The following is a 22830-nucleotide window of genomic DNA, read 5'->3' on the forward strand; positions in this document are numbered from 1 at the left end:
TCTGATAAATATGATTTAAACCAAATTAGTGCCGTGCCTGAAATGCCAATCGACTGCTCCAGTCTCTGTAACAGGATGTCATGGTCAATGGTGTCGAATGCAGCACTAAGGTCTAACAAGACCAGGACAGAGAGGAGTCCTTTATCTGCTGCCATTAAGAGGTCATTTGTAATTTTCACCAGTGCTGTCTCGGTGCTGTGGTGTTTTCTAAATCCTGATTGAAATTTCTCAAATAAACTATTATGATGTAGAAAGTCGCACAACTGATTTGCACCACTTTCTCAAGGATCTTGGAGAGGAAGGGAGGTTAGAGATCGGTCTGTAGTTAGCCAACACCTCTGGATCCAGAGTGGGCTTCTTCAGGAGAGGTTTAATAACAGCCACTTTGAAGGAGTGTGGTACGTGGCCTGTTAGCAGAGACACATTGATAATATCTAATAGAGAGCTGCCAATTAAAGGCAAAACGTCTTTAAGCAGCCTCGTCGGGATGGGGTCCAAGAGACAGGTAGACGTGTTCGAAGTAGAAACCGTTGAAGATAATTGGTCACGGTTGATGGGAGAAAAGCCCTCCAAATATACACCAGGGCATACAGCGGTTTCCAAGGCCATTCCATTTGAGGACAGATTGGCACTGGTTAAGGGCAAGAGAATATTAATCTTGTCCCTAATAGTTACAATCTTTTCATTAAAGAAGTTCATAAAGTCATTACCACTGAGGTTTATAGGAATGCTCGGCTCCACAGAGCTGTGACTCTCTGTCAGCCTGGCTACAGTGCTGAAGAGAAACCTGGGGTTGTTCTTATTTTTTTATTACTGATGAGTAATAGGCTGCTCTGGCATTACGGAGGGCCTTCTTATAAGTTTTAAGACTATCTCGCCAAACTAAGCGGGATTCTTCCAAATTAGTTGAACGCCATATGCGTTCAAGCTTTCGTGATGTTTGCTTCAGTTTGCGGGTCTGAGGGTTATACCAGGGAGCAAACCTCCTCTTCCTCACTGTCTTCTTCTTCAGAGGGGCTATCGAGTCCAGTGTCATTCTTAGAGAGCCTGTGGCACTGTCAACAAGATGATCAATCTGGGACGGACTAAAGTTAGACCAGGAGTCCTCTGTTATATTGAGACGTGGTATCGAATCAAATACAGAAGGAATCGCTTCTTTAAATTTAGCTACAGCACTGTCAGTTAGACATCTGGTGTAGAAACTTTTGACTAACGGAGTACACTCCGGTAGTATAAATTCAAAAGTTATGAGGTTGTGGTCTGACAGAAGAGGATTCTGTGGGAAGACGTTCAAATGCTCAATGTCAACGCCATAAGTAAGAACAAGATCAAGCGTGTGGCCAAAGCTGTGAGTGGGAGTCCAACAAGGAGATGAATGCAGCTCTAAGGCAATCATTATCAACATCCACATGGATATTAAAATCTCCTACAATAATAACTCAGTTTTAAGAACCAAACTTGATATAAATTCTGAGAATTCAGATATAAACTCTGAATATGGACCTGGTGGCCGGTACAGAATCACAAATAAAATTGGCTGTAGTGTTTTCCAGGTTGGATGTGAAAGACTAAGAACAAGGCTTTCAAATGAGGTGTAGTGTAATTTTGGTTGAGGATTAATTAATAGGCTCGATTCAAAGATGGCTGCTACTCCACCTCCTCGACCGGTGCCTCGAGGAATGTGAGTATTAATATGACTTGGAGGAGTCGATTCATTTAGGCAGACATATTCTTCATGGCTCAGCCAGGTTTCAGTTAGGCAACATAAATCAATGTGATTATCTGATATTAAATCATTTAGTAACACAGCTTTAGATGACAGAGATCGAATATTTAGGAGACCACATTTAATAGTCCTGTTTTGTTGCACTGCTGAAATAATGGTGTTAACTTGTATAAGGTTATTGTGTACGACCTCTTCTGCTTACTTTGATTTATTTAATTGAAGTGGCCGTGGGACAGACACAGTCTCTACTCTAGAGTCATGGGTGGGTAACTGCTCGAATGGAAGAGCAGAGAAGGGTGTTAAACTACAACTCTGCTCCCGGTTCCTGATCTGAACCCTGGGTTGTCATGGATTAAGTCCGTGATCAACTTGGTCATATTCGCAGAAATGAGACGCGCTCCGTCCAACGTGGGATGGATGCCGCTCTCCTCATCAGATCAGGCTTTCCCCAGAATGTCTTCCAGTTGTCTACGTAGCCCACATTATTCGCTGGGCACCACCTCGACAGCCAGCGGTTGAAAGACGACATTCGGCTATACAATTCGTCTGTCTGCAAATTTGGGAGAGGGCCAGAGAAAATTACGGTGTCCGACAACGTCTTGGCATAAGCACACACCGATTCCACATTAATTTGAGTGACTTCCGACCAACGGGCTCGGGCGTCATTACTACCGGCGTGTATTACAATCTGACTGTATCTCCGCTTGTCCTTAGCCAGCAGTTTCAAACAAGACTCCACGTCGCCCGCTCTGGCCCCCGGGAGGCACACGACTGAGGTCCGCGGCTTCGCTATCAGAGGTGTGTATTGACCTGGCAGCAATCTGTATATGAATTATTCATCTTGGGACTGGTGCGTATCATTTACATTGTAAACATGCGAATACCTAATTAAAGTGTAGTTGGCTAATGTGAAAGCAATTACTTGATTCACGAGTCATGAACCGCAGAAAGTTGCCCACCGAATCAAACGGTTCGTGATCAATAATGTTGCATTTCACCCCCAATTAAGACTGATGCTTTAAATATATGCATGCACGTTGTATTCAAGACGATTCACAAACGGGGGATTCCCATTAGCAACTAGTACGGTATTAATTAATGACTTTCATAACTCATACAGTATATTATGAAACGAGCTGATTCATATCCATCGTGTGTGCCAATGAGTGTGCGCGTAGTGCACGGAGAGAAAGGTGCAGGCCTCGATGAGCCGATAGCACGTCAACTGACAGCGAGCCAAGCTGTGCGGCAGTAATGAGATGCTAATGAGATGCTAATGAGATGCTAATCCTCCCACCGTATTCCACCTCACTGGAGAGAAGGGGAATTTGGGAGGCCTTTCACCATTGGTTGGAGACCAGGGACTTCCTGGTGTCAGAGTTCAACATAATGATGAGAAGAAGAAGAAGAAGAAAAAAGTGCACACACACACACACACACACACACACCCACACATGATCGGTTTGTGTGCTTTCAGGTTCCCAGAGGAGAGAGTCTGCATCTGACAGGCAGAGGGACCAGTCCCTCACCTTCAATGACCCGCTCTGGCCCATGCAGTGGGAACTGGTGCGTGTGTGTGTGTGTGTGTGTGTGTGTTCATTGTTGTTATCCGGGAGCCTCCTCTCTTCTCTCCTCTCTTGTCCTCATGGTGAAGGATGTTCCTCTGACAGGCATACGTCAGGCAGGCTTTCATGTGTGACTGGAGAGAGAGACAGAAGAGAGAGGGCGGTACCTAGATTATGGAGGAAAGGAAAAAGAGGGAGAGAGAGAGAGAGAGAGGTGAATGGGGTTGTCCATGTTGAACTGAGACAGATGTCGAGGATTGATGAGGCTCGGAGCAACACTGGAACAAGACTCGCTCATCCCTTCAGCAGAATCTGGATCTTTGGCCAAACTGTGTGTGTGTGTGCAGAACAACAGCAGTACACAAGCAGTATCTTTGGGTATGAACACGTTATTTGTTCTCCTAAAATTGTTGCACAAAATATCCAACGGCTGCATTTACAGACTTTTTGTTGTATTATCCATATTCTCTATGCACAGATTAAGTCAACGTTGCCCCTCTCCCTCCTTCATGCCACGTCTCTTCTGTCTCCACTAATATTCTGAGTGATATCTTTCTCACAACTGTCTTTGAATAAGAGATGATGACTAATGTTGTGGCTGTGAACGGTAAGCTGATCCCAGAGATGGTTTCGATTCAACTGCTTCAACGAAATTCTGTTCAAATTCCGCTAATTAATGTAGACTGGGCATTCTTGAATGTTTGCCACACGCCCATTTGTTACCTGATACGTAGTTGTTGGTTTTTCTACAAAACCCGTTTTGACGACATGCAGCAGTGGAAGAAGCCCAACACATTTGTGTTGGTACCCGCAACATATTGTTTTATGCCCAGTCCTATAATATAAAGAGTGACTACATGATGAACAATGGAACAACAACAACACCATCGTTAACTCAATAATCAAGAAACATTCAAATATTTTCTAAAGTTTAGTACACCTCTCTCTCTCTATCTCTCTCCCTCCCCCCCATTGTGTTTTATCAGCCTCTGGTGGATGTGGATATTGATTGAGGGTCAGTAATCTGCTCAAGGTTGGTAGCCTGCCAGGACCAGACGTGTGTGTGTGTGTGTGTGTGAGAGCGAGAGAGGGAGAGAGTGCACATATACAGGACTGTCTCAGAAAATTAGAATATTGTGATAAAGTTCTTTATTTTCTGTAATGCAATTAAAAAAACAAAAATGTCATGCATTCTGGATTCATTACAAATCAACTGAAATATTGCAAGCCTTTTATTCTTTTAATATTGCTGATTATGGTTTACAGCTGAAGACAACTCTAAAATCCTATCTCATAAAATTTTAATATTTCCTCAGACCAAGTAAAAAAAAAGATTTATAACAGCTGAGTGTTTGTCAAGGCTCAGGAAACCCTTGCAGGTGTTTCGAGTTAATTAGACAATTCAAGTGATTTGTTTAATACCCTACTAGTATACTTTTTCATGATATTCTAATATTTAGAGATAGGATATTTGAGTTTTCTTAAGCTGTAAGCCATAATCAGCAATATTAAAAGAATAAAAGGCTTGCAATATTTCAGTTGATTTGTAATGAATCCAGAATGCATGACATTTTTGTTTTTTTAATTGCATTACAGAAAATAAAGAACTTCATCACAATATTCTAATTTTCTGAGACAGTCCTGTATGTAGTGAGATAGGATTGGTTGTGTTCCAGTGCTTTTAGAGAATGATAAGTGTGTGTGTGAGAGAGAGTTAGTGTTCAAGATGCCTCAATGTGGGATTATATCTAAATTCACAAAGGTGTGGATGTGTGTGTGTGTGTGTGTGTGTGTGTGCATGTGTGTGTGCATACTCCCCAGAGCTGGTCCTCATGCTGTGGTGGACATTAGCTTGCTAGCCGCCACCATTCATCTGCTTTATCCTCACACACTACAAAGCAGCACTGCTCCCTAAACCCCCCAAGCACATGCACAAACACACAGGCACAAACACACAGGCACAAACACACATGCACAAACTCACGTGCACAAACACACAGGCACAAACACACATGCACAAACTCACGTGCACAAACACACAGGCACAAACACACATGCACAAACACACAGGCACAAACACACAGGCACAAACACACAGGCACAAACACACATGCACAAACACACATGCACAAACACACATGCACAAACACACAGGCACAAACACACATGCACAAACACACATGCACAAACACACATGCACAAACTCACGTGCACAAACACACAGGCACAAACACACATGCACAAACACACATGCACAAACACATGCACAAACTCACGTGCACAAACACACAGGCACAAACACACATGCACAAACACACAGGCACAAACACACAGGCACAAACACACATGCACAAACACACATGCATAAACACACATGCACAAACACATGCACAAACACACAGGTACAAACACATGCATAAACACATATGTACAAACACACGTGCACAAACACATATACAAAACACGTGCACAAACACACATGCACAAACACACATGCAAACACACAGGCACACACACATGCACAAACACACATGCATAAACACACATGCACAAACACACAGGCACACACATGCACAAACACACAGGCACACACACACAGGCACAAACACACATGCACAAACACACATGCACAACCACACATGCACAAACACACATGCACGGACACACATGCACAAACACACAGGCACACACATGCACAAACACACAGGCACACACACACAGGCACAAACACACATGCACAAACACACGTGCACAAACACACGTGCACAAACACACGTGCACAAATACACAGGCACAAATACACATGCACAAACGCACATACACAAATATACATGCACAAACACACACGCACAAAACACATGGACAAACATACACACACAACATACACACACATGGGCACACAGAGGCTCTTCCTCAATATAAATGTATCTCTCTCTCTGTCACATACACACAGAGACACACACACACACACATATATACATACTTTTCTAAACAGTGGACTATTGTTCTACACCAAACTACCAGGCGTACCACCTTTCTGGTCATTCTAAAAACAACAACTCATTGTATTTTTTCTCCTTTATCATATAAATGCAAATATGCTGTTTTTTTAAAGAGGGGAATTGCAACCGTTGCCGATGTCGACCTATCCGAATCACAAGCCCAATAGCCTACATTGGAACGCTGGTGAACACAGATTGAATAGCACATGAATCAAGACTCCTTTGTTACCTTCCGGAAATGTATTCAACAAAAAAAACCTTTCACCATTAGATGCCTGAGAGAGGGAAAGACGGTCCTGACTCGGTCTGTTCAGCAGGACAACAGCGAAGACGGACTGAACACTGTGGTGTAAAGTAAATGCTGCGCTCTGTCAGGGGACTTTAAGGGCTCATGTTGGATCTGTTTTTCATGATTAATTTAATTGAAAATGATGGTAACAAGTCTTTTTAAGATAAGTAGCTCCCCGAAAGACTGGAATAAGCTTGTGAAAAAAAGACGTGTTTGTGAGGCGTTACAATCCATTCGCCCGCCTGCGGGGGCAGTGCTGAGTTTGACTTTGACATTGACAGTCCATTGTTTGGTAAAATGTATATCAATTAACCAGAGTCTCTTCGACACAATCTCAGAATGATTTAATGCATGACCAGCAGGGTAATGACTGAGGTGCACTGTTGGACACACACACACACACACACACAACTTTATGTGTTGGAGATTCTTGAAAAACTCACTTTGAATATAAAAAATGGACGTGTGTAGGTGAGCAGCTGCAGACATTTTTATTCAGCCGGTTTGTCGGGTGTGTGATTCTTTGTTTGCATGTGCATCTATTGTGTTGTTTTTGATTGTGTAGTTGTTGTGGACATTTGACCATTTCAAGTATCGGCACAGTGTTGGCATGCGATTCTATTTGTACGATAGTGTTTTCAAGTGAATGTTTTCTCCTCGTGGCCGCCGAGCCCCATAGGAGTTGCAACAATGGCTCCTTTTATCCGGTGGAATGTGTGCGCTTGTTTGAAGGCGGTGGATTTGTGGATTTGTGGTTTGAGGCGCACGGATGAAATATCTGTCCCTGTGACTTCCTCCTGAACTCCTTCTGGGCAGTCACACACAAGGATGTGCACATAGTCCCTCACATAAATATGTGTTCAACTAAATATGTCCATTCATGCACACACAGTCGAGATGTCACATACACTGTGCAGACCACAAGACAAACAACATATTTGGAGAATGGATACGGACTCTTCTGTCACACGTGTTGATACTTGAACATTGCCTTGTGTGCCCTGTGTGTGTTTTTGAAAACAATGAAACAGAGGAATATTTCACGAGTAGAAACGGCAATGAACGCGCAGGTTAGGACATCTGTACAGCAGATATTGAAGAGAAAGAAAAGTTTCAGTATATTTTTCCAACTACAGAAAGAAGACTCCTTCATATCCGTCTTCCTATTGTCTGAGTCCATGCAGAGGTGGCACGATTTGCAACGTCTGTTGTTAACTCAGGATGTAAAGCGCACAGATGGAACTGTAATCCTGTGCGTGCGTGTTTCTTCTTCTTTTGTTCCATTATCAATTATTTGGGACTTCGGCATATAGCGGTGTAATGTGGAGACGAGGTCGGGGGTGGAATGAATATCATAAGTAGGAAGAAAATGTAATCTGCAGGTGAGGACACGTCTCTGCCTGAGCCGCTGGGCGGGAGCACCGAGAGCAGGTCATGAAGCCGTTAGAAATGCATGGCACGCACTCGGGAAGAAGCAGAAGAGCCGGATGGTGCAGATGAATGCTCTACGAGTCTACGGGGACACGCAGGCAGACAATCACCTTCCAAAAGGAGGACCAAAGGAGGATATGTAAAAATACAACAACAAGATGTACAAACTGGTGCAAATGGAAGTAACAAACAAAGAATGTCCAATGAGGATGCTCTGGCTTTCAGGGTTCGTACGGTCATGGAAAACCTGGAAAAGTCATGGAATTTTAAAATGGTCATTTCCAGGCCTGGAAAAGTCATGGAAAAAACTGAAATCATAAAAGTTTTGGAAAAGTCATGGAAATGTGTTATAATCACGTGTTCATTTACGCCGAGTTTGAAATAATTAACATGTTTTTTTAAAGAAAGACGCTCAAAATATAAGCCGGCGTGCGCTCTCAATACGCAACATTTTCTAAATTGTTCATGTTTATACTGAGATTTCAGTTTGGTCATGGAAATTTGGTTTAAAGTCATGGAAAAGTCCTGGAAATCCATTGGTCAAAATGTGTAAGAACCCTGGGCTTTGGTCTTACACTTACTGCCAGTCGGTGTAAGTCAGTGCGGTTACATGCAATCGAATTATTGGCTTAGTCGGACTGAAATCGAATTATCCGTTTCATGTAAACACCTTAGTCGGACTATGTGCGGTCCGACTTCGGTCCGATTAACACCCCTGGATAGCTCGGTCCGATCCAGTTGATAATTCGACTCTCGCGGCATGTAACTCTGAATTCGATTCGCAACTGGACTTTGCGTCTTTGCGCATGCTCGAGATCCCGCCGCCCTCCTCCCTCCCTCCCATGTCGTGACCCGGAAGTCGAAAGAGACGATAAATTAAATTCTCCGTGTACCTTCGGCGACGGCGTCTTCTCTCCGTTATCAACTCAGCCAATAGCGCCATTTGCATTCGCTGTACTCCTATTAACACCATGGAAGAATAGTAGAGGGATGTAGCTTCGCCTCGCTCTCTGTTCGCCATCTTTCTCGAAATGTTGTTGTTGGTGGTGGTGAAGAGGTCAAGCGGAAATGGCTGTATCACCACGAGTTGTAATGAAAACAGCGCCGCCTATCGTATCGGATATGACATGCTTTCGGCCAATGATTCGAATTACTCACTGCCATGTATATTGGGATAACAGCAGATCGCCCAAAAGATAGCATAGACCGACTAAAGCAAGATTCGAATTATACCATCATGTAAACGCACTGAGTGTAACAATAAACAACTCATTGCCTTAGTCCATTTTAAGTTATGATAATAGTGTGTGTGTGTGTGTGTTTAGTTTGCACAGGGCGAGTACAACTCCAGTGGCGTGGACCTGAATGTGATGCCGGTTTGGATGAACAACGTCACCGGTGACGGGGTGGTGGTCAGCATCATTGATGACGGTGAGTCCAACACGTTGCATCTTTGAAATGGGCCCACAGCTACATGATGCTGACACTCACCAGACGGGACTTAATGGCACATTTTAATATTTACAAACAGGACTCCTGCGTGGGCTCTTTCCGGTTGTGTACGAGCTGGAAGCATCATTGTAAGCGTACGCCTATCTGTTTATTACAATAAGGCCAAGGGCAGACATCTAAAATATCTGGAAGATAAACGTATCTTCCAGAAAAGGGAAATGAGAGAGCGGCATCTTATGGGCTCATTCATCAGGAACTAATTGAAGCCTCACTCGTCTCAAGTGCTGATAGAGCTGGAGCGGCTGTTTGGTGTGCGTGCGTGTCTGCATGTGTGCGTGTGTCTGTGTGTGTGCGTGTGTGGAGGTGTGTGTGTGTTACAAGTGTCCATGTGACACCAAGTGGCTCTGACTCCGCTGTATGTGTGGAAGTGGAGAAAATGTCCTATAAACGTGCCGCTGTTCCAAGATATGACATTTATGTGTGTGTGTGTGTGTGTGTGTGTTCATCCACTTACATCAATGACGTCTCTCTGCTGCATGTGGGTTGATTCTCACTTGGCTGTCTGTTTTTGATGGAAGATGCTGCTATTATGGTGGACTGAAGAAGAAGTGTGTGTGTGTGTGTGTGTGTGTGAGTGTGTGTGTGTGTGGGGGGGGGGGGATTGGTGGCGAGGGCTGGAGGGCGGATACAGAATGAGCAAGCAAGTCAGAGAAAAAGAGAGAAATTAAATAGAGGAAAGATATAGAGGGAAATGTCAGGCAAGAGTAAAAGGATTCAGGAGAAGGGGAGCATGTGTGTCTGCGTGTTTGTGTGTGTGTATTAATATATATATATATATGTATGAGACAGAGTATTAGACTTGCACCACTGAATCTCCTCTCCTCCGAGGCTATTGTACTCTGCTCCACCTCTCTGTATTGATTCCATCGGGCAAGAGCTCTCTCTCTCTCTTTCTGTCTCTCTCTGTCTGTCTGTCTGTCTGTCTCTCTCTCTCATTCTGTCTCTGTCTCTCTCTCATTCTGTTGGTTTTTCCCTCTTCTATTTCCCTGTTCCCTCTTTGTGAACGACGAGGTGACTCCCTCCTCTGGCCAACCCTTCTTCTTCTTCTTCTTCTTCTTCTTCTTCTTCTTCTTCTTCTTCTTCTTCTTCTTCTTCCTCCTTCCGTCTCTCCTCCTCTCAGACAGTCTGAAAGATTGTGTACACGCTCACCTTTTAGCCACCTTTCAATCGATGCCTATTGATTTTAATATCACAATGAAATACATTTTTTTTCTTTGAGTGAAAGCCCCCTCCTCCTCCTCCTCCTCCTCTATCTCCACCCTTCAATCCAATCCCTCTGTTTTTGAGGTAATGTAATTGGCATCAGAGGTCGGCCCTCCACATCCACCATGCCACCTTCAATTTGCATGCCGGGGTCCGGCTTTGCTTCTGAGCTCTTTACAGTCACACCATTAGATACGGTTGCATTACATTAATTGTATTACTCCACCTTAATGGACCCTCACAAAACACAACTCAATATAAAAGCAGGGCCCTCGCTCACCAACGTGCTTATGCACAAGTCTGTGCATTTCTTGTGTATTTTGACAAACATATTCCGAGCAATATAATGCCGTTAACGTCGCTATTTCATCTTGTGGTGCATCACTGAGCACCCAGAGGATCCCTTAATGACAGTCTGCATGTATTGTAATTAATTTACCTCAGACAGGTATATTTTCTGTGTGTGTGTGATATAGCATTTTGGAAATGAAACGGTTTGGTTGAGCAGAATGTTAGTGATTGATGTGGCAATAAGAGCATTCTCAAGCTTTCCTTTCTTTGAAAAAGGGATTGTAGTTGACAATATAAGGCGTGTTGGCAGTGTCTCTTTATGTCGTGGCACATGAATATCGAACATGTGACATTTATCTTTGTTCATTACGTAACTATGTGGACGTATGCATGTTTGATGAATAACTACTTTCTTGTCCATATGGGCATGTTTTTTAGAACTTGCTCTCTTTGATTCCCGAGGCCATAGGACCCATTCACAGCAATACAAGACCACGAGATGTTCAGGGACATAAATATAGAGTTAACTCTATATTTATTCATGTTTTATTTACGTTGGCTTGTGGGGGACGGAGGTTCGATTTCCACCCTTCTTAAATTAAATTATCAAGACATTGGTGCCTTTAAAAAAACAACAATATTTGTCCTTGGAGAGGTTCATCTCGTCTCCATCATGTTTGTTTGTGCGTGCGAGTGGTAAAATAGACGTAGCAATAACAAAGGTAATGCTACATGTATCTTGATATCATCCAGACACGTGAGACGACGATAAGAGGGTGTGTGTGTGTGTGTGTGTGTGTGTGTGTGTGTGTGCTTCATAACTGGTCACTCGTGTGCTCCTGGGCCCATCGTAACTACCTGACTCCACTGCGACTGTCACAGCCAGTGCACATCAACATAAACATAAGGAAGGTTAAGCGTAAAGATTCATCAGTGGAATGGCATGCAGCCCCCCGTCCCCCCCCCTACCCCCCACACCTTTCCCCACCGTGTCCCCGTCACCCCGCTATCAACGCCGGCCTCCGTCCCTCCTGGCTCGGCGGGCCCCTGAAAAGCACTCCGGTATCGATTGGCGCTCACGCCATTGTCATTACATGTCATTGGTACACAGAGAGGCCCAGGACGCACATTAGAGCGAGGAAGGAAGGGAGGGAGGGAGGAGGAGGAGGAAAGAAAAGAGGTGGAACACAACACAAAGAAGAGCGAGCACAGATTCCCATGATGTCACACTGATGTGCAATGAGCAATAACAAAGTCCTTTTTTAAATAGGCTGTCGTCTTTGCAAAGAGAAAATAGCATGTCGGAGACAGGTAAACATCAATTTGGTCAAATCTCTCTTTACTGCACTCTATAGAAGATGTACACATGCACTATGTGTACATCTTCATTTCTTTTCTTGTTTATGTCCGAGGAATTACAGGAAGGCGAAGATGGAGGGGTTTATAGTCGTACCTTGAAAAGCACTCCGCTGAGGGAATAGTGTGAGCCCAATATAGATGCAGAGCTGTGTTTACTGTATGTTGTCATAGTGTATGTGTTTATCTGTTGATGGAGCTGTGATAAAAACATTTTATGGCTGATTATGAATGCTTACGTAGCCGCTGTATGAGGCAGAGCTGTATTGTTGAGAAGCTTCAGTCTCAGCTGATTGACTTAATGAGGTGAGTCTACAGCATGACGAGCATCTAGTCTACCGATGGCTCGTGTCCTACAGACACTGCATTTCTGAAGAAATAATAATATATACATACACTTCCGTTCAAAAGTTTGGGGTCACTTAGAAATGTCCTGATTTTTCAAAGAAAAGCACTGTTTATTTCAACGAAAAATAACATTTAATCAATCATAAATAGACTCATTGTTAATGTGGTAAATGACTATTCTCTGGATTTTAATAAAATCTTTCCATCGGCGTATAGAGGCCCGTCTCCAGTGTTCTAATGGTACATTATGTTATCGCCTTAGAAGGCTAACGGAGGGTTATAAAACCCTTTTTATGTGAGCGCAGCTGAAAACAGTTATGCTGGTGAGAGAAGCTATAACACTGGCCTTCCTTTGAGCGAACACAATTAATATTTCAAATAAAAATCATTATTTCTGACCTTGTCAATGTCTTGACTATATTTTCTATTCATTTTGCAATTCATTTCATAAATAAAAGTGTGAGTTTACATGGAAAACACGAAATGTGTCCGGCTGACCCCAAACTTTTGAACCGCAGTGTATGTTTGTATTTTAAATAACTTTACTGGACATTTCTTTGTCGTTGTTCCTGGTTATCCATGAGGTCATGATCCAGTACATGGTCTGAACCTGGTATGCTGTTATTTAATTACCCTTATTACAGTACTCACCGTATATGACCAACAGCTCTAAAAAAAGCAAACTGTGGTTAAAAAGAAGAGCTTTAGCTTTTAATTGATTCCTACTTCTTTCATGAAACTATTACTGGAGTCTGAGCTCTAACTGACTCTATATCCCATATGCTGTGTCAATAATACAGGCCATAATTTCCCTAATCACTGCACACTTGAAAAAGTGTCCCACACAGACCAGTGAACACACAGCCGGCTGAGAGCATGATTATCATGATTATCGTAATTATCTTTCTCCACCAAGCGACAAAGTCATTGACCGGTAGCTAAACACATGGGAGATACCTGTATGTATGTATGTATGTATGTGTGTGTGTGTGTGTGTATTTATGTATGTATGTATGAGTGTAACTTCTTTTGCCATCATAATTAATATTTATTTTTATTTATTCTCCTTATTTTGTCACAGTTTATGTATTTTACCCTCACAGGAGTTTATGAAGTGTGTGTGTGTGTGTGTCTTTATTGTGACATCATGCTCCGGGTGTGTATGCAGCCATGCTTTAAGGCTCCTGGCTGCAGGCCAGAGAGTGTCAGGAGTCTGCGTGTGCGGCGCTCTGGTCGAAATGACAGTGGCCGGCGATGTAAAAGTGTGTGTGACAGGCGGAGCGACGGAGTCAGCGCTTTTCTTTCCGCCCTTCTTGCCCCCCGCTGTTCAATCCATCCAGCTGCTGTCACCACGGGGGAGCAGACAATCTATCACGGCATCGGGATGCATTCTCCTCACCTGCGCCGCGCCTTTAATGAACAGCCAACATGATCCCGGCTGACAAGCAGGAAATGGATGTAATAAAGATTGTTTCTGCATGCTCTTTGCATCCCTGATAAATCACCTCGCTGTGCAACAGATACGGGAGCCACATGGAAATTTGATTTCACGCGGCAAGGGGGAGGAAGAAGAGAACAGTGGGGGAGAAAAAGAGCTGCTCGTGGCAGGGTCACTCTATTTTATTCCCCCTTTTTTTTCTCCAGCGGAGCAGTGGAGCAAAGTGTGTGTGTGTGGGGGGGGGGGGGGTTGAATAGAGCGAGTGTTGTTTTTTCATTTTTTTTCTCCTTTTACTTATCCCACCGACGCTCCGTTAAGCCTGGAACATGCCTCGCTGCCTGTAAGTCTATAAACAATAACCCACGATGTGTGCAGGCGTCCACAGAGGTGTCCGTCATCGCACTGACGCAACACGAATGTGTGCGCGAGAGGGCAGAAAACAAACACAAATAAACAACGGAGATATAGAAACCTGAGGGTGCAAACCCATTTCTGCCGTGAGAAAAATAAAACTAGCTCGTAATAATGCATGAACAAAATTAAACTTCCCGGTGTCTCTGGGTCTCCATCACTGCAGAACCAAACAGTTTGATGCACAGGACAACAGATACACATCGTTTGGAGGTGTGCACTGAGGGCCTCTCAGAGCCGGAGCATACTATTATGACCCAGAAACCCCTTCTTTGTTTGTGAGTATCCTCATAAAAGTATATGCCTGTCCACTCTGAGTATACTCGGTGTTCCCCCCAATCTTCTTTTTATACATTATCTTATATATCGGTCATAATGTCTTGTGCAAATCAACTTTTTTCTAAAATGTTTTGATGCTTTTTTAAAAGACAGAGAACAAAAACGCAATAAGCCTTATTTATTCTTGAAAGTCATTCAAGAATCTTGTTTTAACAGGATTAACAATCTGGACACTTGCATAAATATTCATACTAATATGCAGCTTGCCACATTAACTGGTATATTTAATACTCAAAAGTCAATTAAATATTTTAAAACATTGGCTCTGTTTATCTTTTCCAGCTGGGAATTACTAAATATTTTTACTGTTCTTTTTAAAAATGTTTCACTCTGGTCTTAAATTGCAAGAGATTGAGGCTAAAAGTCATCCTCACAAATTGATGATTTGATGCTTTCTTGACACTTTTTCTCTTGTGTTTCTGGTTTTAATCCGACTAAAAGGCCAAAACCGGCTCAATACAATGGAGATGTGTCCAGTCCACCACTCAGACCTTTATAATACAGGATAAGTCTTTAACCTGCAGCCCAGGTGTTCTTATAGCAAACGGGACATGAAGGCATGAAGGCGTTCGCCCTGCTACACAGACACACACTATAAGACACAAGTACAACACATCACACATGATGTCCACACTCCCTGTAGTAGTCCTCCGAACAGGAGTACATTCATAATTTAGACTACAGGGAGAGACATGTGAGCTGTGAGGGGAAGGGAGGGGGGGAGGGGGAAGAAAAGAGAATAATGATTAGAGCTGGGGAGAAATAATAGTGGGGGAGCAGGAGAAATACACGGGGAATGGAATGGAGGCGAATAAAGGGAGAGCGAGATTAAGATAGGGGTGAGGACGGGAGAGAGAAGAGTGAGATAGGGGGGCGGGGGGGATGCAGATATGGGGGCTGGGGGGGGGCGGGTGTAATTTATGATTTAATCTAATGCAGTCTGGACCTGCTGTAAGTCACACAGACCTCAGCTGGGGAGGCGAGGGAGGCAGAGATGGAGAAATCGAGGGAGAGACATTAACCTTTCCCTGAAGCGAGCGCGGAGCTGTTTTATCTGACTGCCATCCACCCCTGTAAACCTCTTCTCCTCTCCACCTCCACCGAGTGCTCCTCGAGTGCCGCGTTTCCCTAACGAGTTATGTAATCCTAATTAGCGTTGGTTCCAAGGAGTTTCAGTCAGACGTTTCCGGAACATTGTCTCACTGATTTGGCACAAAGTGCCGGGGACTGAAGTCGAGCTCTTCCCCCGCTGCTCGAGACACACTCTTACAGAAGAAGTGAAAAGACTCGGAAAGAGAAACGCCAGCGTCATCAACAGAATGAAGCCCGGGGGGAAGAAGCTGTCAGGAAAGCGCCCAACACTGAAAAACACATTGCTGGGAAGGAGAGAAGCTGAGATTCAAACTCAATAGCGATACCAATTTCAAGGATAAGAAAATGTCACACCAGCAGATTATGGATGTTTTTCACTCATCCTCCACCTCGGTATGAGGTAACAAGACCTGCAACACGAGCTGCCCCGGGAATCGGCTATTGCCATTTCACTGCTGCCGGCGTGTTGTAAGAAATCCTATCAAATCATCTGTGATCTGTGGTTTGATTTTCCAAGACCGCCTGTATAACTTGAGCTCTTTGGATCCTGAACATGAGTTTGTATCCCCGTAGAGGGCAGAACCGAGCGGCGGTTCATCGACAACAGTCCCACCACCGTTTGCATTGTAGATGATCGGTCATCACACACGGTGTATCGTAGTATCTAGTCCAACAACAGCCACTGGTTATGTCTATATACTGGATCCGGCCACATTGCCGTTCAATAACAGTCCACACCGTAACTCTGTTTCCATTATTTCAGCCAGTGTGCTACACAAGTACAGAGCTTCTGTTTCTTCATAGCAGATCTCCTCCTCCCTGAAATGGCTGTGTTTACATTCTCTTCTTCACTGATTGAGCTGCTGAGCTTTTCTTCCACTTCACAATCGAGAATCTTCACCGGCGTCAGACACGCAAACAGCCCACGACCATCCCACATGGGATGTGGAACGTAGTGACGTGTCTCAGTAGGGCGAGTCAACTACATCCGACTGCAGCTTCTACTTAATGGAGGAAAGGTGACGTATACATCGCGTCATGTATACGACACCGTTATTTTTTTTTTTTTTTTTAAACGTCCCCCATGAATTCAAAGTTAAAGTGCCCAAAAAAATTATGTATACGGCTCGTCCGGTTTGATGTACATCTCTCTCTCCATTATAGGAGTGGAGGTTATTATTCAGATCTGATTGGCTACTCGGATCACATCTTTCATTTGCGTCTGTATGTTTTGAAATAATTGTGACGTCATTATTAAATAACCCGGAATACCTTTGCGGTTTCTCTTGAACGCTGGAATTAATTTATTAGGCTCAATGTTTCGGGTGAAATCGAAATGACATAAAATTCATCAAACCCGTCACTCAGGAATGATCAGCCTCACGTGACTCAATGGAAATTACTATAAATAACAGATATTTAAAAAAAAGATAATTCTTTCAAATTAATGAAGCAAGTTGTTCGGATCAAGAATGAATTTATATTTTAACCAGATGGGGAATCAGAAAACAAATCAAATATATAGAGAGTTTAATCTGTGATCCATCTTCACTTCAGTGATCAATCAAATAAGCGATGAACAATGAGGGGGCGTGTCCAGCGTTGAAGCGCTTCCTGGAAGCTGCATCCTCGCTCATGGCTCCTCACTAGAAGAGAGGTCATTTAAAAATGATCTATTTACTTGTCATTTGTCAAAACAAAATATATAAATATATTTTATGGAACAATCTGTGTAAAAAAAATATATAATGTTGCTTGTATTGCTCTGATTTTTGTTTTTATGTTTCATCTTTAATCCTTAATGATGTTGTGTAATTGTAATGTATCGGGCTGAACACCTACAGTACATGCCCTCCTCTTTGTTTACCTCCATGCTGCCATTGTTTAATATCACATTTCAATGAATTGTGGGTAATTCCCTTCCAAAAGTCTAATCCGCCTTACTGAAAGGGTTCATAAAGGGCTCAAAATGTCTGCCAGCGATGCCTCAAACACTCAACGATGTGACAGTGGGACAGAACTAAACCCTCACGGACTTTGCAGGAGTGCGCCTCAAAGTCCATAATGGTGGAGATTGGCATTGGCATGACGGCTGTAAATATGGCGGCGCAGAACAACTTCCTGTTTGAGCGAGGGACAAGGAAATTACAAATAAGAGACTTGGGATGTACCCTTTTGAGAAAATGAGGCGACTTTTAGTCCCTCAGTAAACATTGTAAACATGAGTTTATGTCTCAATCTCTAGTTTCAAGTCTTTTTCAATACAGCGTGATTTTCATTTTGTGAATTGTGGTCCAGTTTAGAGTCAAATAGATGATACAACAATGAATGCTTTATAGCGTGGCTCCCTTGTGATTGACAGGTCGCTACATGTTACCAGCAAATGGCATCTCTCTGTCACTTCACTCGATGCTCGCAAAAAGCTCTGGAACAAGGATTCACGTTCGCTCTCGAAATAATCGCACAGTCGAGTCTCAGCAGACAAACCCAGCGACGGGGAGGTTGGTGAACAGTGAGAGGTCGAAGCGGCAGAAAGTGAAAGTGCCATCAGGAAATGTATTTCGGCCCCCGTCCCCGGACTGATGTTCTCCCCTGTTGTTTCCCACAGTGCTGATAGCATGGAGGGATTCTGCCTTAAATTCTGATTTGAGACTGAGATGCAATCTGTAGAAACTCAAACCACCTTCACATGTTGTTGGGATCCGGTTTGCATGTCATTGTTGTTTTGGAGTATCAAGAAATATCCGGAGCTTCCCAATGCTGATAGGACCCTGACTACAGAACATCCTCTGTCCCAAGGAAAGAGGACAAACGAGACAAAACTCAGAGACACCGTTCACACAGAGGGACAAGAGACGGGTTGTGAAGAGAGGATGAAGAACGTATGATGAAGGAGCTTCTGAACGGATGATGAAGGAGCTTCTGAACAGACGCGGAGCAAACGGTCAATTTCAATTTTCAGTTTATTTTGTATCGCTCATTATCACAAATTACTAATTTGCCCCAGAGGATTTTACAATCTGTACACATACAGCATATCTGACCTTTGACCTCACATCGGATCAGGAAAAACTCCCAAGAAATAGAAATAAACCCTTTCACGTGGAAAAAAGGGAAGAGAACTTCAGGAGAGGAACAGAGGAGGATCCCTCTCCAGGAAGGACAGAAGAATAGATGTCATGTGACCAGAAGGAATAATTACAGAGTAACAACACATTTAATGAATATGACAGAGTGTATGAATAGTTGGTAGTCGGCATGGACCACGATCCAGACCTCCATGATCCATCAGGCAGATGGAGGTAGAGAGGAGGAGTGGGCGGGGCATCAGCAGGGCCATGGCATCAGAACCAGCCAGGTCCAATGGACCCTACGAGACGTGAAGTCACAAAGACTCTGGAGAGGAAGCAGAGTTAATAATGTGCAATGGAGAGATGAAAAGTCATCCATAAGTAGAGAAAGACACTCCTTGGAGGTTGGACACTTGAATCAGGGTGAATGTGTTCACTTGTGACCACGCCCTCATCAGTGATGTCACAGCAGTGCTAATAGAATATCGTCGCCTGTCCTTGTCAGTCACGTGATCCCCAGTGGGAAACACTGCGGTCCCAATGCCGCTGGGTGGCGTTGCTCGTTGTGCTCGGCACGGTCCGAGATGGGGGAGCCAATCGCTGCCCTCCAAAAACACAATGAACCACTGGAATCAGCAGCAGCGCCTACGCCCGGAGTGCAGCCCGTGTGTCTGCGTCGATCATCTCCCTCCAGAGAACCATTTGCCTGGATAAATATTGGTTTTGCGTCGGCCGCCGTAATGGCGCCGCGTGCAGGACCGCGGCGCCCGTAAGCGACGCTGTCCGTCACGCCGCCGGCAGGCCGGCGTGGGAGTCGTCGCCACATCGTGGGGTCTCTCTCTCCGGCGCTCATTTGAATTCACTCCCCAATCATGCCACTGAACACTCGGCGACTACACACTTCCACACTCCACTCACACACTACTCCCACTACCTGTTTGGGGCGCCGGCGCCTCTCATTTGCATGAAATAAGATGGAAATGGAGCCCTTATTTATGCCAACAGAAATGGAGTGTGTTATTAAGGGCACTATTGTGCAAAAGAGACGGCGGCGGTAAGAATACATTACAGAGGCTATTTCTGGAGTGGCTCGAGTCACACAGAGGGTAATGCTTTACGGGTCCCTGATGACTTCCAGTCTGGATGGGCGGTGTGTGTGTGTTTATGTGCGTTTTGGATGTGAACGTGTGTATTTCTTTTGTTTAAGCCTGCGTTTGAGTGTGTCTGTCATCTGTGTGTGTTTTGCTCGTGCCCCGCGAATATGATTCTAGGAGATGATCATTTGTATATTGCCTGCTGATGGATGGGTTTCCTTTTGATTGACAGGTCTGCCATTCATACACTTCATTGTGAGTCTGTTTGTGTTGTGTTGGCTGGGCATGAGGGAGGTAGAGCTCCATTTCTGTCTGTTTGATACAAAGCGTTCAGCGGGTCATTTCTGTTTTTAAAAGAAGACGAAATGGGAGGAGGAAAAAGGTTGGAAGTGGGCTGTTGCCCATTATTCATATTTAGTTTATGAACGGTGAAATCTAGACAGAAAACACAGAGAATGTGCTCGTTCTGAGCCTGCAGCACCTTCACATATTGTGTTTAGAGTTCATTCGTCTTTGGTCATTATTGATGAGATTTCTCTTCAAAATCTGCTCCAGTTGTCAGGGAAGATATTTGCAGGAACCCAGGACTTCTCTCTATTGACTTGTCTATCTTTGTTCTGATACACACAAAATCAAGACGTCTCGTTGAAGTCGCAGTTACGCTACCAAACGCTGGTCCGATATTTAAATTACATTCATAACAGCAATACAACTTTTGAATCTGCACCGGTTTCGTTCATTTATTTGTCATGCTAAAATTATATTTCACTGCTAAGTAGAGCGACACAATATTTCACTTCATTTTCATTCATTTATCTATTTGTACAGGGACCGTACACATTAATCAACCCAGGGGTAAATGCGTCAATGTTAGCCAACGCTAAATTTCATTTTCATTTTTAGCCATGTCGGCGGCGTCCGTCTAGGAATGAATCCTTTGGACTCTCCAGAGATGCCGCTGCACAGACGGCTCTGTTTCCCTGAGCTTCAGGATGGAGCAACTTTACGTGATCCTTTACCTTTCACGTCTGTCTGTCAACATTTTCATATCAATACTTTTGTTTATGGCCAACCTACAAAACTAATGACGCTTTGGCTGTACCTTGTGCTGACCGCTAAGAAGCTAATCTCTGCATGCTAACCCACGAAAAGCCGCGTGCTAGCACTGTCAATGTGAGCATGTGAGCATTAGTTCAGCGCGCTGTTGGTACGGCCAGAGGGAGCACGTGGGAACAAAGACACGCAGGAGTTTATCCTTAACCATTGCAGGTGAGCATTGTGTGTGTAGATACACTTAATGAACTGTCATATTCATTGATCAACTGGTCACATGACATCTATTTTTCTGTCCATCCTGGAGAGGGATCCTCCTCTGTGGCGCTCCAAAACGGTTCTTCACTTTTTTCCCGCTGAAAGGGTTTTTCTATTTCTTGGGAGTTTTTGTTGGATCCGATGTGAGGTCAAAGGTCAGGAATGTCCTATGTGTACAAACTGTAAAGCCCTCTGAGACAAATTTGTGATTTTGGGCTATACTAAATAAACTGAATTGAATTAATGATACATCACAGCGTCCAGCACCAGTGCTGCTGTTCCTCAAACATAAAAATAACACAAGCAACAATGGATGTTCTTTAGCTTCAACTTCACACGGGCCTTGCAGTAATAGCCTCAGGGCAACACCATAAAAGTGGTCCTGAATAATCCTGGGATTTGTTGTCATCTACACAACCGTTCAAAAGTTTGGGGTCATCCAGACAATTTCGTGTCTTCCATGAAAACTCACTTTTATTTATCAAATGAATTGAAAATTGAATAGAAAATATAGTCAAGACATTGACAAGGTTAGAAATAATGATTAATATTTGAAGTATTAATTTTGTTCTTCAAACTTCAAGCTCAAAGGAAGGCCAGTTGTATAGCTTATATCACCAGCATAACTGTTTTCAGCTGTGCTAGCATAATTGCACAAGGGTTTTCTAATCATCCATTAGTCTTCTAAGGCGATTAGCAAACACAATGTACCATTAGAACACTGGAGTGATAGTTGATGGAAATGGGCCTCTATACACCTATGGAGATATTTCATTAGAAACCAGACGTGTCCACCTAGAATAGTCATTTACCACATTAACAATGTATAGTGTGTATTTTTGATTCATGTTATCTTTATTGAAAACACAGTGCTTTTCTTTGAAAAATAAAGACATTTCTAAGTGACCCCAAACTTTTGAACGGTAGTGTACATTTGTTCTTCTTCTACATAATATATCCTATTTCTTTTGTCACCTTTTACTGACTCCAGCGGACGGCTAGCCCTTTCGCTGACGTGACCTGACCCCGCTGACCTCTTACATCCAGTCCAAACCTGAACCTGCTCCACCACTAACCTGTGATTGTCACCCTGAGTGACCGCCGACCTTTGACCTCACCAGGGACCGTGTTCTCAGGCTGCCTCTGTGGAGCACGCTGGGTAAACATTATGAGCTGCTCTCTTGGGTGAACCCTGCAGCTGCACCATGACATGGAACAACGGAGTGAAATCTGTAATCATAAAAACAACAAATGATGATTTTCTTCTTCTGCCGTTGCAGCAGTTATTGTGTGGTCAGGTCTATTTGCATGAGGATTTAGTATCTTATTTAGCAGCTTATGGTGTGAGCGT

General features: G+C 43.7%; 1 protein-coding gene across 1 annotated transcript in view; it reads left to right on the plus strand.

Moving 5' to 3' along the window:
• The window catches only part of LOC130213296 (neuroendocrine convertase 1-like), a 198952-nt gene that overhangs the window by 39515 nt on the left and 136607 nt on the right, over positions 1 to 22830 (plus strand). The window contains exons 5-6 of the mRNA XM_056444785.1: positions 3204 to 3292; positions 9339 to 9444. Coding sequence (XP_056300760.1) covers positions 3204 to 3292; positions 9339 to 9444 — 195 coding nt within the window. The remainder of the gene's footprint in view (positions 1 to 3203; positions 3293 to 9338; positions 9445 to 22830) is intronic.

This window comes from Pseudoliparis swirei, chromosome 22, assembly GCF_029220125.1.
Source record: "Pseudoliparis swirei isolate HS2019 ecotype Mariana Trench chromosome 22, NWPU_hadal_v1, whole genome shotgun sequence".
NCBI lineage: Eukaryota > Metazoa > Chordata > Actinopteri > Perciformes > Liparidae > Pseudoliparis > Pseudoliparis swirei.